This window comes from Elephas maximus, chromosome 19 (genome assembly GCF_024166365.1).
Source record: "Elephas maximus indicus isolate mEleMax1 chromosome 19, mEleMax1 primary haplotype, whole genome shotgun sequence".
NCBI lineage: Eukaryota > Metazoa > Chordata > Mammalia > Proboscidea > Elephantidae > Elephas > Elephas maximus.
This window is the reverse complement of record NC_064837.1, coordinates 31,257,168-31,272,639: the sequence shown is the minus strand read 5'-3', so window position 1 is coordinate 31,272,639 and position 15,472 is coordinate 31,257,168. Positions and strand designations below refer to the sequence as shown.

Here is a 15,472-nt window from a genome sequence, read left to right as displayed (position 1 = left end):
TCAATTCTTCAGCTGCAGATGACCCTCCCCGACCTACCTTTGACTCCCTGCTTTCTCAGGACATGGCAGGATACATGCCAGCCCGAGCAGACTTCATCGAGGTAGGAGAAACTTGTTCTTAGCACGGGCACAAGACATTTATTTCCAACAAGGCTTATATCTCTTGCCCATAGGCTCCATACCACTAAAAAGAGATTTTCAAGGCAATGTAATTTGTAGGGCAGTGCCTTTTCTTGTTTGTAAACATTTTATGTGTGGAATAATAAAAGTTCTTCAGACCAAGCATCTGTTTCTCAAGTAGCATTAGTGTTGGCTCCCGCTTCTTCAGTAGGTATGGGATTTCTGCAGTATGATTCTCATTCCACACCTAGGGGGTTTCAGGTTGTTGTATTGTATCAGAGGTTGGCAAACTTTTTCTATACAGGGCCAGATAGTAAATACTTTAAGTTTTGCAGGCCATATAGTCTCTTTTGCAACTAAACTTTGCCATTATGCTACAAAAACAGCCATAGGTGATATGTAAACAAACAAGTGAGCCTGTTTTCCAATAAAACTTTATTTTTAGAAACAAGCACTGGGTTGTATTTGGCCCATGGGCCACAGTTTCCTGACCCCTGTACGGCATCCACAAAGATATAAGGAATAGTGAATGTTTATAAAAACTATATGTTTTTTCTCCAGCCATGGAATTAAAACTGTGTGAATATACTTACAAGTCTCTTGATTTATTGTCTAATCCACAACTATAGTGCTGCTGGAGGTAACTGGAGAATTTATTAATAAACTACAAACAATTTTGCCAGCCACACCCAGGTCAGCGTTTTATTCATGGCAGGTGATATTGCAGAGCTACCCTATAGACATCACTGCCCACCCCCCGGGTTGTATTCATTGAATAGAATATGAACAAATCTACCCGTTGAACAGTATAAACAATGTTATTGAGTAAATAGAGCACTCAAAAGGTAGATAAGTTAATGCAGACATTTTTCTTACCCCCAAATACTTGAAAGCCTCGTCAAAGTTAGGTTTTCTCGGGAATGATCAGACTACTTTTAATTTTTAGAAGAATAGGTTTGGCTTTATTCTTCAACTCAAAATTCTGATTGTTGCTGTCCCTACTGCCTTGAAAGTCTTCCAGATTTTTCCCATGACTTCCTATTACTTGTAGGAGCATCCTGACCTTTTACCGCATTCGCTATTTTTTTCAATAATTTATTTTATTTATTTTTGTTGTTGTTGAGAATATATGCAGCAAAACGTACACCAATTCATCAGTTGCCACTTGTACAATTCAATGATACTGTATTCTTCCAGTTGTGCAATCTTTCTCGCCCTCCTTTTCTGAGTTGTTCCTCCCTGATTAACATAAACTCACTGCCTCCTAAAGTTCCTATGTAATCTTTCAAGTAAAAAACCCAGTAATCTTTCAAGTAGCTGTTTGTAATTTGATCCCATAAAAATGGATCTTAAAAAAAGTATAATGTTCAAGGCAGACATTCTTTACTAGTCATGTAAGCTATATTGTTTGGTTTTTACGAAGATGTCGGGGAATATTTTGGTTTAAGGTTTAAAGCTTATCCCAGGGCAGTAAATTTGGGGATTCCTCCAGCCTCTATGGCTCCAGAAAGTGGATTCCATAAGAATTTGTGATTCTGTTCTGCATTTTCCCCTTTTGCCATTCACTATTGTAAACAAATACTTGCTTATGTATTTTCTGTTTGCTTCTAAGTCATGACTACTGTAAAGCTATTAATTCAAGTTAATGGGTTTGGGGTGGGGATTTTTTTTCCCAAATAGGAGTTTGACAATTATGCAGAATGGGACTTGAGAGACATCGATTTTGTTGAAGATGACTCGGACATTTTACATGGTAACATTTTATTTTAGCAAATGTTTATTGAGTGCAAACTATGTGGTAGATACTGTGTTGGGTGCTAGGGATATAAGGGTGAATAAAATGTCTCCTTTGCCCTCAAGGAATACAAAACCTAGCTGTTAAATTGCTGAACTTATCCTGTTGCTGGATTTCAACTACATTGAGAAAGATTAATTGTGGTGATGGTAAGAATGCTGACATACGATGGTAGTTGGGAATACCCCAGCCCTCAGACTGTGTGATCTTTCATTTAACTGAGATTACGTCTACACTGAGGTAGTTGGTTAAATGGCCTTCACTGCCTCCTCAGAAAGAAGAGAATCAGCATGAAGACCTGGGGACTTTGGTGGCAACTACTGGTACTAGGTGTTCACTTGTAACTTAATTATTATCCCGTATCTCCCACAGCAGTGAACAAGAATGGCATTCATTTGAAAAGTTTTTAGGCCAACAATGAGAATTTCTTGTTTCTTAGAGCTATTGAATTTATGACACTTCTGAATTCCCATCTTAGATTAGCCTTCTAAGCATTTGTGTCACCTGTTCTGTTAAAACTTCAGTGGTAAGTGTCACAGGGCTCTTAAAAGTGGGTGCTTAGACTTTCATTGAGTCTTTTTTGCCCCCGCCCACCCTGTCCATTTTGAGTGAACTACACATTTAAAATACTCCTCAGTCTTCTCTCATCTCAGCCCAGAATTGAACATGGTACAGTAGATGGATAATGCTCTCTTGGAGCCTGTATTCCCCAAGCAGCATCTTCATTATTTCTTGTAAATCTACATCCCAGACAGGAAAAAAAAAAAAAAAAAGACAGGAAAGGCAGGTAAAAATCTGGGTCGAATTGAAAATCAAGTTTCATTTTGTATTAACTGGTACTCTGTCACTAGAAGGGAAATGGCTCGTCTCTCCGTAGACAAGCTGCCTGGGTATTTGTTACACCAGATCTAGAACCAAGTAAAAACCTTCCTAAAAATTTTATCTTAGAGTTTTTCTCTACATATTTCTTGAGCCCCACCCCCACCCCCACCCCCACCCCCACACACAAAATTCCGTTTCTCCTCTTTTCTCCCACCCAACTTTTATGGAAAGTCAGAGTGACGCAGATTGAACTAAAAGAGGAAAGCTTGAAAGCAAACTACTTTAGCATTCACTAGATCCATTGTGTTTGTTCAGTTTTCCATGTCAGTCTCTTCAATCCCAGTGACTCATGTTATTGTCTTTTCTCACCTCTCGTGTTATTCCCTTGAAGATAGTGTGCAGGTTACCATTCAGTATTTCTCCTCGTACACACCAGCTTTAGTTAAAATTGTATCATATCCCGGCTTGTATCTTCCTTACCCAGAACACCAGTTTTCCACATGCAAAAAGGGCAGCTTCATAAGTACCATCCTTTTAGATATTCTTCAGAAATACTGAACTTTTCAAAGTCAAATTGTCTAATGCCAATAATGACTCAACTGTGTAAGGGACTTGCTGAATCACTTCTCTAGGCCCTAACCCAAGATCTCCATTCTTATATCTTGACATTAATAAGACAGCTGTAGTAATGGTTGGTATTTAATTTTACTCTCCATTCTTTGTACCATCAGGATTTGTAATTTTTTTCATGGTGCATTTGTGGTCCTTCCTGTAATTGAGTGGGGACAAAAAAATAATCAGAAGCAATTGACTAGCAGTCTTTTTAGTTGGCCTTTCAAGTCTATAGCACGTACTTTAGCTATTTGTGTTGTTTCTTCTTTCAGTTCTGCAATCTTGTAAATCACCAATTTTCATTTGAACCAGACCTCAAGCATTAGTTATTAATCCGTATACACAAGTAGCTTCAACAGAAAGTAAATAATAATCCCCACCTCCCCCCTTCCCCTACCTGTAGTGAACTGTAAAATGTTGAGATAGGTACTTTTTAGAAAATTGATAACATTTTAAAGAGGTTTGGCAGTACAGGAGACCAAAGGGATGACTTGCTGGTGTCACAAAAGAATCCTGTGTTAGTGGGTCTGAGTCTCATAACTCTTCCTGCAGTGTGACCGGCTGTCCATGGGGCATATTGCTCCCCGTCTCTCCCAGAATACTCAGTGAAAGGGACTAAGAGCTGAAGGCGGCTCAGGAAGAAATGAGAAAGAACACACCTGGAAAAGAGAAAGGCAGAGGTTTTGTGGAAATCGGAACACTGATGCTACCTCAGGCTTGCTTCTGAGTTGCTATGTGGTCTTGGGCAAGTTGTTAGAATCTTGCTCATGGTTGCTTTGTGTCCCTTGCCAGTAAAGAAGGGGTAACCTCAATTAGCCAGAGAATGTGAATGTCATCCATGACCAATGATACATAATTCCGATTGCTGTTATAAGCATTCCATTACGCCATTATACTCTGTAGTACTGAGCTTTAACAACGTTCCTTCTGTGTTCTCTCACTTGTAACTACTTGGAGGAAGCAAACCGTTGGGCTGGATTTCGTATTCAATCCCAGGTCACCTGAGAGATCAGCTGGTGCCACCAAGTGCTTTTCTCACCCAAACATTTTCCTTTGAGTCATAAAATTCGTGTAATGAAATTAGTTTGAATGACATATTCAAGAGGCCTGGGATACAATGAAGGCATAATTAATTGCATTCCAATCCTGCCCAGAAAGGACATTGCAGATGAAATAGTATCTGGGAAGACAATAAGGAAGTTCAGGAATCTAAGTGGCATCTGATCATATAGCGAAAACAGAAACTACTGATTCACATAGAGAGCGATACAGAAGATTCGTAACTTCCCTTCTTCTGAAAAGATCATTTGGAACTCTGCTGTCTCATGGTATGTTCTGGGATCTCAGTGCTGATGTTTAATGTAGTTTCCTTCTTGCTGACATCTCTCCACATCTCCTTTCATTTGGAAAAATGTCTTGTAAATGGCTTTATGGACCCCTCTTGGCTAAATTTTCCAGCATCCTGAAACCCTGAGTAGGGCATCTTTTAATCATTGCTGTCTGACCGATAACCTGGGCAAGAGGCATTGTGAACTTCTTCCTATGTGTTGGGTCTGTGCTTTCAACACTTCTTAGGGTTGCATATCGGAGTAGTTTACTCTACTTCTATTTAGACAGCTAGGTTCGGTAAGACTTTTTGACCAGACATAGAGTCCCTCTGCCCCCCACCTTTTTTTCTAATTTCACTTCTTTGACCCTTACTATCTGGTTTTTCATCCTTTAATAGTTAATAGAGCAGAGGTCCAAAAATACTGAATGAAGCAAGAAGCATCAAAAGAAGAAGGAAGGAAGACCCTTTCAAGGTGGATTGACACAGTGGCTGCAACAATAGGCTCAAACACATATAGCAACAATTGTGAGGATGACGCAGCACTTCGTTCTGTTGTATGTAGGGTCACTGTGAGTTGGAACCAGCTGGAAGGCACCTAACAACAAAACAAGAGCAGAGGTCTAGCCTGATGTCTGTGGGCACTCACCTATTGGTAGTGTCCTTTCCTTTATAGTTACTTGGTTGTTTTATGCATAGGTCATTTTTAAAAAACATGAATAATAATAGCTAATACTTATAACACTTACTGTGTGCCAGTACCATTCAAAGTCTTTTCTATAGCTGAACTCATTTAATCCTCACAAAACCCTATGAGGTGGGTATCTCCATTTTAAAGATGAAGAAATTGAAGTATAGAAATGTCAAGTAACTTGCCCGAGGTCATATAGCCAGCAAGCGGCAGAGTCATCTCCACAGTTTACACTCTTAATACTGTGCAATACTTACTGCCTTTATAACTTTGAATTTGTGTTGCTATTTCTTTTTTGTGAGGCTTCACATTTTTTACCTCCCATAGCCTCACCACAGTGTTTTGTTCTGTTGTGCACAGGGGTGCTATGAATCAGAACCGACTTGACGGCACCTGACAACAACATAGCGTCACCACATTCCTCAAAAGTGGGAATAGATACATATTTTCCTGTTTTATATTTGGGAAATGCACAGAGAAGCTATGTAACTTGCCTAAGGCATCCTAGTTGGTGGCTTTAACCATTAGGTCATAGGGTTGAATTGTGCGCATCTTGGTCAAAAGCTTCTTGGGGAAATGACTTTAAAGCAGTTTTGCTTCTGGGGAATACCTGAGTCACAGGTTTGTGCTTGTTTGGTTGCAGTAAGGATTTTGATTGGCCTCTCTGCAGTTAAGGCCCCTGAGTTGGTTTTCTTGCCAAGCAAGCAGTAAGTGCCTTCTGTCAGGAAAACAGAAACATGTTGCCAGCTATTTTGAACAATGTTAGAAATACACTGCAGTGGGAAGGAGCTGCCTCTGACTTCTGCCCACTTCTTGAAATATTTTAAGGACAGTCTTTTGGAAATTTTATTATCAGTTCCCAGTGTAGTTATAGGAGACTACCTTTCCCCAAAGCTGAGATATCAGAGATTTTGCATCAGTGAATAGGTCATGGGTGTTTTCGGTTTGTTTATTTTTAATGATCTCTGGTTCTTTTTTTGCCAGCTTGTCCTGGAGTCTCCAGTCGCTTTAAGTAGAATGTGAACCAATGATTCTCATTCTTGCAGTATCTGCCTTCTCATTTTCATTCTGCCTGCTGTGCTGTGGTCTTCCCTGGGTTATTCATGCAGTGAAGATCTTGTAATCAGTTACTTCTATCTGAATGTGCTTTACAAAGAAAAGAAATAGCTTCAAATATGAATTTTTCTCTGGGAGATTTCCAGTTCCCCTCCCAGTTGTTTCTGTGTGTTCCTTTTCTTCCCTTTGTTCTCCAGACCCGGTTGTACAAGTTTAAACTACTAAAATGATCAGGCAGTAGGACTAATTATCAGCAGTATTTATTTATAGGTTTTTTTCTAACACAGTCTCAAGTTTTTTCCTTTCTTTTTTAAAAATTAAATCCTTCTAAAAATCTTAGGAAATAAATAACAGGGTAAGGTAGTGTCTTAGAAAAATTATAGGACTGTTTTGTCAAAATTAGTAGCAATTCCCACTGGACTTCAAGGCATTTATTTTCTGTTGAGCTCCTATTATTATTGTCAGATAGATGAGATAAGACATGTAGAGGGCCTGGAACATGGTAAGTACTTAATATATTATTGCTACATTTGTTTTCATTTTTGTCTTGAACTGTTAAGTTCCTAATTCATCCTCTCTCATAAGAAGTAGAGTCTACTATAAAACTTGTATTTCGTTGTACTGCATGTCTGAAACACATCCTCTCCTCTCTGGTCCTATCCACCTCTTCCACCACACAGGGATGTAAAATGTGGCTCCATAAAACCAAACCAAACCTGTTGCCGTTGAGTCGATTCCAAATTACTGTGACCCTATAGGACAGAGTAGAACTGCCCCATAGGTTTCCAAGGAGTGCCTGGCGGATTCGAACAACGGACCTTTGGGTTAGCAGCCGTAGCAGCCTGGCATAATATTCTAAAGCCTATCATTCTTCCAGAAACTGTGTTACAGAACATTGGCAGGGTATGGGTCATTCTTTGTTATCTGTCTTAGGCTGGGTTCTCTAGAGAAGCAAAACCAGTAAAGTGTATAAATATATATAGAGAGAAAGATTTATATCAAGGAAATGGCTCACACAGTTGTAGAGGCTAGAACAGCATCCCAAGCTCATGGGTTAGAATAGAGGCTTCTCTTGATGCAAGTAGCCATCGGAGCCGGCAAGCCCTGGGTTGGAAATTGAGAGAGGAGGGCTCTTGTTCACAGGCTGTGAAGATAGACAAATCCCAGCTGCAGGATCCAGAACGAGCAGAAGGTCACGAGCCTTGTCAGAATGTCCACTTATATTCAGTGGAGGCTATATGCCCAACGAAACTCCCTTTCAACTGATTGGCTACTCACAGCAGATCCCGTCATGGAGGTGATCCATCACATGATATCAAATCTCATCATGGGAGTGATCACACCATCACATGACTATCAAACCACTAAGAATCCTGTCCCAGCCAATTTGACATACAACCTTAATCCTCACAGTATCTGAATTTTTATATGGAACAGCCCTATAAATCAAGAAAGATTTCACTTGTAGAAAGAGTTTTGCTACCTAAATAAAAAAGTTGAAAACCATCACCATAAAGCTTGAACCTGATAGTATTATTTTTAGTTTGTGGACAGTTAAGAGGAAAAATGAAGCAGTATTGTTTAAATTTTTGAACTGTTTAAAAAGTTAATGAACAAAGAATCCATGGTAGTTAATACTGAAACTTTAAAAAATATTACATTCACTCACCTGTCTAGATCATCCAGCTATGACTTAGGTTATTTTTATCTCGGACCCAAGACGAAAAAGGTGTGGATAAACTATTCCTGGACGTCTCCCTGTGATGGAAGTTACATACATATATAGTGCATCTGCTCAGAGCCCAACATAGAAAATTTTGATATTTCTTCCTTCTAATCTGAGAAAATCCTAAGGGCAGAGGTAGCGGAGAGGTGTGCAGTAATGAGTCAGGATGGAATATCCAGAATTTATTTCTACTGTCTTGAGAGGGCTATCATATTAATACTGTATGTGGTTCAGCAACTTTGGTGTCGGTCACACAGTGAAAGAAATTAGTGATGCTAATGAGCCATTGTGTTTTGTTCTTCTTACTTGGTTGGTCTCATTTTTTTCTACCCTAAAATCTAGTTCTAACAGAGGTGTGGGTTTCAAACTATTTCATTGAAGTACCTTTAGGGGCTACTACGGGGAACGGTAGTTGGGGAAAGAGTTAGGAAGTAAAGGATCAGTTAGAGTCGATCTACTTTATCTGTTCCAAATAAGATTTTTTTTATTTGAAAATGGTTTAAAACTTACTCTAGTAGAATGTATAAATTCTTGCAGACTCAATGCCTCCATGGGCTAAACTTGAACTTGGATCTCACATTCTTTGCATGAGGAATGAGATCATATTGTCATCTTGAGTCTATCAGCATTCCAGAGGCTCTGGGCTCTATTTTGGAATGAAGTTTATTATCCTAGAAGTGATTCACATACATAGCCAAATTTTTTGCTATAAAGGCTGATGTGTTATTAGGAATTACATTGCCTAACATTTGAATAATGTGTTTTAGTTTTTCAAAGCACACATAAAGCTGGTCATTATATTGTCTTCTAGAGCATTTTCCTTCTGGGAATACATTCAGTAATTAAAACAAAAAACACTAACCTCTCAACTTATACAAAGCCTAAAAAAAAAAAAGGAGATAATAAATCATTAAAATAGTTTCAGAATTTACTGAATTTAAATTTTAAGATGCCTTCAGACTCAATAGATTATAAATGAATAGAATAATGTAGCATAGTGCTGAGTTATATATTCCTTATATTTTCTTCAGGAGTTGTTAAGAATTGGTCTTCATTTCTTAACCTTAGAGGTTTTCTGACTCCAGAAAATCTGTGGGAGTTTTTTATTTGTGAGATTTTTTAAAATACACATTTCACTTTCAGTTAAGCCAGATTTAGGATATAGGACTAACACGAAGAACGTAAACCTACTTACAGAGAAAGTAAACATGTTGGTCAGTTTCAGCATCTTTCCTACTCAGGGCTCTGGAGCCAGACCACCTAGAGCTTGGATCCCTGCTCTCTACTTAGCAGCTGTGTGATCTACTTAGCAGCTGTGTATGGCATTTAGGGCTTATGAGGGAGTGGTAGGAACCGAGACTGGAGAGGTAGTTAGGATACAAATAATAAAGGGTCTTTTATAATATATAGGAATTTGAATTCCTGTAAGTGGATAAAAGAATTATAAGCAGGGAATTATGTGTCAGATTGCACTTTAAAATATTACTCTTGATATCATTTAAAGGGGGATGAATTGTAGTAAAACAGAACCGGAGTCAGTAAGGAGGTTGGTGCGGTGATTTAGGTGAGACAAGTAAGGAATAGGGTTAGGGATGAAGAGGAAAAGATGAATTTGAGAGAGGTTTAAGTGTTAATTCATTGACTGCTGTATGTGGACAGGGGGAGGGAAGAGTCCAGGTTGATTTCTGTCTTGGGCAACTAGGTTTACTATGGTGCCATTAAACAAGGTAAGAGCTTTGGAGAATGGCAAAGGGGTAGAATACAAGTTTGCAATGGAAGGTCACGAGAGAATGAGATATCTAATAGGGCCTGGAGCTTAAAATAGATGTTTAGTGTGAGCTTTTACATATATATATATGTGTGTGTGTATATATGCTCACACACATATATATATTTGGCTATACTTGTATATTTATTTACATGAATCAACCATTCCACCCTTTGTGGAATGTGTGGCAAAAGCATCGCAAGTATAGATCTTGGGGTTACAAGTAAATTTTAGCAAGTAGGCAATTTGCAAATACGGAATCCATGAATAATGAGCAACTGTAACTGTTTTTTAAAACATTTAAAGAATTGGGAAATACTGGCTTGAAGAATCAGTAATCATTCCAAGTTAAATATGTCTAAAATAGAATACATTATCTTTCCGCCAAACTTGTTTCTCCTCCTGTTATCATACGAACAAATGAGAAACCACACTTTGTGTTACCTCTGTGCTCTATATCGACCTCATAATGCCTCTTACTCTCCTGGATTATAAACTCCATGAGGGAAGAGATCACTTTTTACATCCCTGGAGTTCAGAATAGTGTCTGGCATGTAGTTAGTGTTTAGTAAACATACGAGTGAATGCCAATTTTATTTTGCTTCCTTATTTATACATCAGTCTCCTTTAACAGGAGCTTATATATTTTGATGATAATTCTAACCATAAGAGTGGATGAGTTTATAGGAATAAGATGAGGGTGAAAAGAGAAATGAGAACAGAACCCTGAGGAACTCTGAAGATGGAAAAAGAGTGGCCAGGGAAGAAAGAAGACCAGAATTATTGTATCGAGTAAGACTTTTGTTATCCACTGCCTCTTTTCTCCCTATTGCCCATGTCTTTTAACAAAAGACTAAAGCCAGGAAAGGATTGGGACGTGGACAACCAAGCAGACCATGGCTTCTGGATTGGTTAGCCTGTTCAAAGGAACTTTTCACTGCTGAATGCAAAACTCTACCCCCTAAATATTTGCTGTTCCCCAGCTGAAAACTAGCACTCTAGGCAAGTGTCTGTGCTATACCCTGAGCTTACTCCCCTGCAGTTATGACCACAAGCAATACTCATTTTTATGCCTAATAGGTAAAATTTCTAACTCCCATGTATTACCAAATTCAGACCCTTTGTTGAACTGATACGTGAAAGCTGGTGATATACATCCACCACCCATCTGTCAGTTTGTGGTAATATAGTAGTTTGCATGTTGCCATTTATGATGTAGGAAGCTATACCACCAATATTTCAAATACCAACAGGGTCGCCCATGGTGAATAGGTTTCAGTGGAGCTTTCAGACTAAGACAAACTAGGAGGAAATGCCTGGTGATCTACTTCTGAAAATTAGCCAGAGAAATCCTTAGGGACTACAAAAGAATATCGTTCGATGTAGTGCTGGAAGATGAGCCTCCTAGGTTGGAAGGCACTACACAATAGTCTCAGCAACGGACTCAAACATACCGACAACAATCATGAAGATGGTGCAGGACTGGGGAATTTTTCCATGTTCTGTTACTCATAAGGTTATCATAAGTCAGAGCCAACTAGCCTGCAACTAATTACAACAACAGTAATACACATAAGAATGACCAAAAGTGGTGTTCAGTTGAAAGCAGAAATTATGTATACAATAAAGCCATATAAATATATACATAGGGAAAAAGAACTTCATAATAATTTACTGGTAGAGAAATTCAGTATCTAGGATATTTTTAAGTTTCTAAGAGACAGATTTTCAGAGACCAGTGAGTGTGGATTATTTAGCAATATGATTGAACAATAGAACAGTTTGAGTAAATGAGTTTTTTCAGTCTTAGCTTTATTTGTTTATTTATTTATAGCTCTGAAGATGGCTGTGGTAGATATCTATCATTCCAGGTTAAAAGAGAGACAAAGGCGGAAAAAGTAAGTACAGAAAACTCTCCTGCCTTCTTTCAGTTTTGGACTATTGACTGCACATACTTGACAAGAACGTTCTGCCTGTGACTCATTTTTTGACCATGGGGAAAACATTTAGCCTTCTTGGGCCTCAATTTTTCCATTTGTCAAACGGGGGTAATAATCCCCACCCTGTTTTTACCTTCTCCTTACTTCTTGCTAAGGTTATGATGACCAGCACCGTCATTACATGGGTGCACTGTTTGGAGTTCTTTGGAAAAAAAGAACAAGATAAATTCGTAGTGTTATGAAGTTGTTATGATTTTTGTTAATGCTCTCATTCTAACTGTTCATTTTTTATGAGAAGCCTTTCATCTAAAAGAATTTCATAGAAATTCTGAACACGTTTCAGGGACTCCTGGTTATTCCTTCTCATTGCAACAGATCAAAAAAATATACATTCAGATTTAGAAATTATGGATCCCAGACCCCTTTTAGATTACGGAGACTTAAACAAGTTCAAAGAAGGATATGCAGAGTGTGTGAGTATTGTATGTTGATGTATTTGTGTAGCAATATCACTGTGTTATTGAATAGAGGAGGCGCAGTGCAATCTCAGCAGTAAAAAGGAGAGTGACTTGGGAGGCACTCTTGAGGGACCAAGATGTGATTTATGCTAAAGCTGACTCTCTGCATGTCTGGAGTTAGCCTTCATGAAGTACTGAAGAAGCTTACCCAGCTGCTCTTGTGGGAAGCTTCATTCCTAGTCATGAGTACTTCTGGTATAAATCACAGGTTCCAGACACATGTCTGCATGGCTTCCCTAAATTCTGTTTTACTTAAAACACATAGTTGGAGCTAAAGAGTATTGTGGAACTCAGTAGTTAAGGTGCTATTAGATCTCAGGTGTTATGATGCCCTTCCATTAAAACATGCGCTATATATCTATATATCTATATATCTATATATCTATATATCTATATATCTATATATCTATATATCTATATATCTATATATCTATATATCTATATATCTATATATCTATATATCTATATATCTATATATCTATATATCTATATATCTATATATCTATATATCTATATATCTATATATCTATATATCTATATATCTATATATCTATATATCTATATATCTATATATCTATATATCTATATATCTATTTCAAATGGTTTCAAAGCATTATGTGAATGCACAGTTGTAAATGTACATTGTGTGATCATGGTGCCCTTTTATGGTTAATTGTTTTCCCTTTAATGGCTGTTCTCAATTATCATTTTCCCAATCTGAATAGATGAATTTTTACGATGTGGACACAGATTCCCTTCTGTTTCGTCTTAAGGGACAGATGTATTTTCCAGTATCTGTGAGTGCTCATTGATTGATTCATTCATCCAGCGTATCTATTGAGAGCCTATTTTGCCCAAGGAGGGGGAAAATATGTGATGCTTGGGAGCCTAAAATTGTATAAGTGGTTCACTGGCCTGCAGAACTTTGTAGGGAGTGACTTCTTTAGACCTCAGTGTTCTCCCTCCGAGTGTTGAGGATTTCTAATGAAAACGACTTGTGGAAAACATTAAATGTGAAACTAATTATACAGATTATTGTGGTTTTTCATTCTAGAATTATAAGAGACCATGGACTAATCAACCTTAGAAAGTTTCAGTGTAAGTATTAGCTGTTTTCTTTATTTTAAAATTTCTTCCAACATTGTTAAATAGTTTAAAACACATCAGTTTTGGCAGTGTTCTTAATCCAAGTAGCACATTAGCACCACCTAGAAAGCTTTAAAACATTCTAATGCCTGAGCATCACCCCAGACTAAGAATCTCTGGGGTTGGAGCTAAAGCAGCTATATTTTTTAGAAGCCTTCAAAGTGATTCTGACGTATAATGAGAGGTAAGAACCACTGATTTATAGTTACCAACCTTTGCATTAGAATTCTTCTTAAAAAATAGTATACAGCATGAATATTAATGGAATATTTTCTGGAAATAGATTGGGTCACATTTTGTAGCTACACGTTAAACATTACATAACCTTGATCATCAGATTGTAAAAACATTTTCAGGGAAAGATCAACAGAAACTGGTTATCTTTATTTTGCATGGTGGAGGACAAACAAAAAATTACGTTTAGCATTATAGGGTGGTGATAATCTAGAATGATTTTAAATACTAATGTAGTTTTTTTTGTTTTAAATATAGGGGATCTCTAAGCTAGACAGAAAAAGTCCCTGTACTTTCTTCCTTTTACAACATAGTTTGTTCAGCAAATACGAAGGATGATCTCATGATAACAATTATAGTATTCATATAAAAATGTTTGTAATAGTTGTATGTCTTTTCAATCTAAATAAACATATGTAGTTTTAAAAAATATATAGTCATGATCATAAGTATGGTACATTTTATGTCCTTTTTTTAACGTTACATAACACAGTTTTCAAGTTATTGTGTTTTGAGGATGTCACTTTTAAGAGTTCTATAATATGTTGTGTGTGTATATGTGTGTACATGTATAGTTAGGTATGTAATTATATGCTTAATCTGTCTTCTTATTAGATGTGAAACTTATTTTCAGTTGTTTTAATCTTGATAAATAATGCCATGATGAACTTACTCGTGAAAAAAGCTTGTTTGTATTTAAGATTTTTTTTTTGAGGTAGATTCCCAGAAGTGGAATTAAAATGTCAAAGAATATAATCATTAAAAACTCTTGACACATACTTCCAGATTGCTTTCGAAAAAATGGTTGTATCAATTTATATTTCTTCTACAGTGTATGGGATTGCCTGTTTAACCCCATCCTCATCAGGAACTTGTAGGGGTACAAAAATAATTCAGGATCAGATTTCCCTTGCCCTTCCTATAGACAATAATTGGTCGTGTTCTGGTAGCCACAGTGGTAGGTTCCTCTGTCCGAATTCCTGGGCTTTCCAGAATCAGTCAGCTGAGTTTTGACCTTTACTCATCGTAGACATTGACTCTCACATAAATTCTGTTCTCCGCCGGTGGACAGAGGTCAGTTGGGCCTCGTTCTGTTAACTATATTTCTTAAATAGAGTGCTGACGGGGAAGCTCTGTTGCTTCTGAGAATGTAGAAGTGGCATGTACAGTGGGTTTCAGAAGTATTCAATTTGCCATTACACTGAATGTACAAGTGGCCTTAATATGGTAGGCAGGTTTTGTTTTGTCTTGTTTCTTCTTCAGATTTTAAAATTTTACTCCAAATTCTTCTGTGTTATTCTTGCAGCGAGGGTTTTTTGGTAGTGAAAATAATCCGTGGCTACTAATCACATCAGCTCCTGGAATTTGTGGACAAAAATCTTTCCTGCAAGGGAAGAGATTCATCTGAAAAGAGGACTTAATTTAAATAACTGTCATAAGTGAACACTTGTATCTAGTTGAAGAGTGGACAGTACTAGCCTAGTTTTATTGATTATCTGATTGAAATGATCAAGCAGCCGTTCTCGAGTTCCTGGCCCCTATAAACTGTCAGTTGTTGTCAATTGGTTTTACTCTCCTCTTCTTTGACAATATCTCTTATATTAGAAATGTGGTCAGTGGTGATCCCCAAGGTTGGCTGGCCCTCACTTCCCAGCACATGGTAGTTATCAAAATATAACCTCATTAGTAGTAAATTAAGTTATAGTACTTAATTTAG

The 15,472-nt window shown here is 37.6% G+C and overlaps 1 protein-coding gene across 7 annotated transcripts in view; it reads left to right on the top strand.

Annotated features, from left to right (window-relative positions):
* The window catches only part of TADA2A (transcriptional adaptor 2A), a 55,869-nt gene that overhangs the window by 22,718 nt on the left and 17,679 nt on the right, over nt 1-15,472 (top strand). For 6 of the 7 annotated variants that reach the window (XM_049859463.1, XM_049859457.1, XM_049859460.1 and 3 more), the window contains 4 exons: nt 13-101; nt 1,801-1,873; nt 11,752-11,815; nt 13,430-13,473. In XM_049859463.1, coding sequence (XP_049715420.1) covers nt 13-101; nt 1,801-1,873; nt 11,752-11,815; nt 13,430-13,473 — 270 coding nt within the window. The remainder of the gene's footprint in view (nt 1-12; nt 102-1,800; nt 1,874-11,751; nt 11,816-13,429; nt 13,474-15,472) is intronic. The other variant, XM_049859462.1, reaches the window with a different exon arrangement.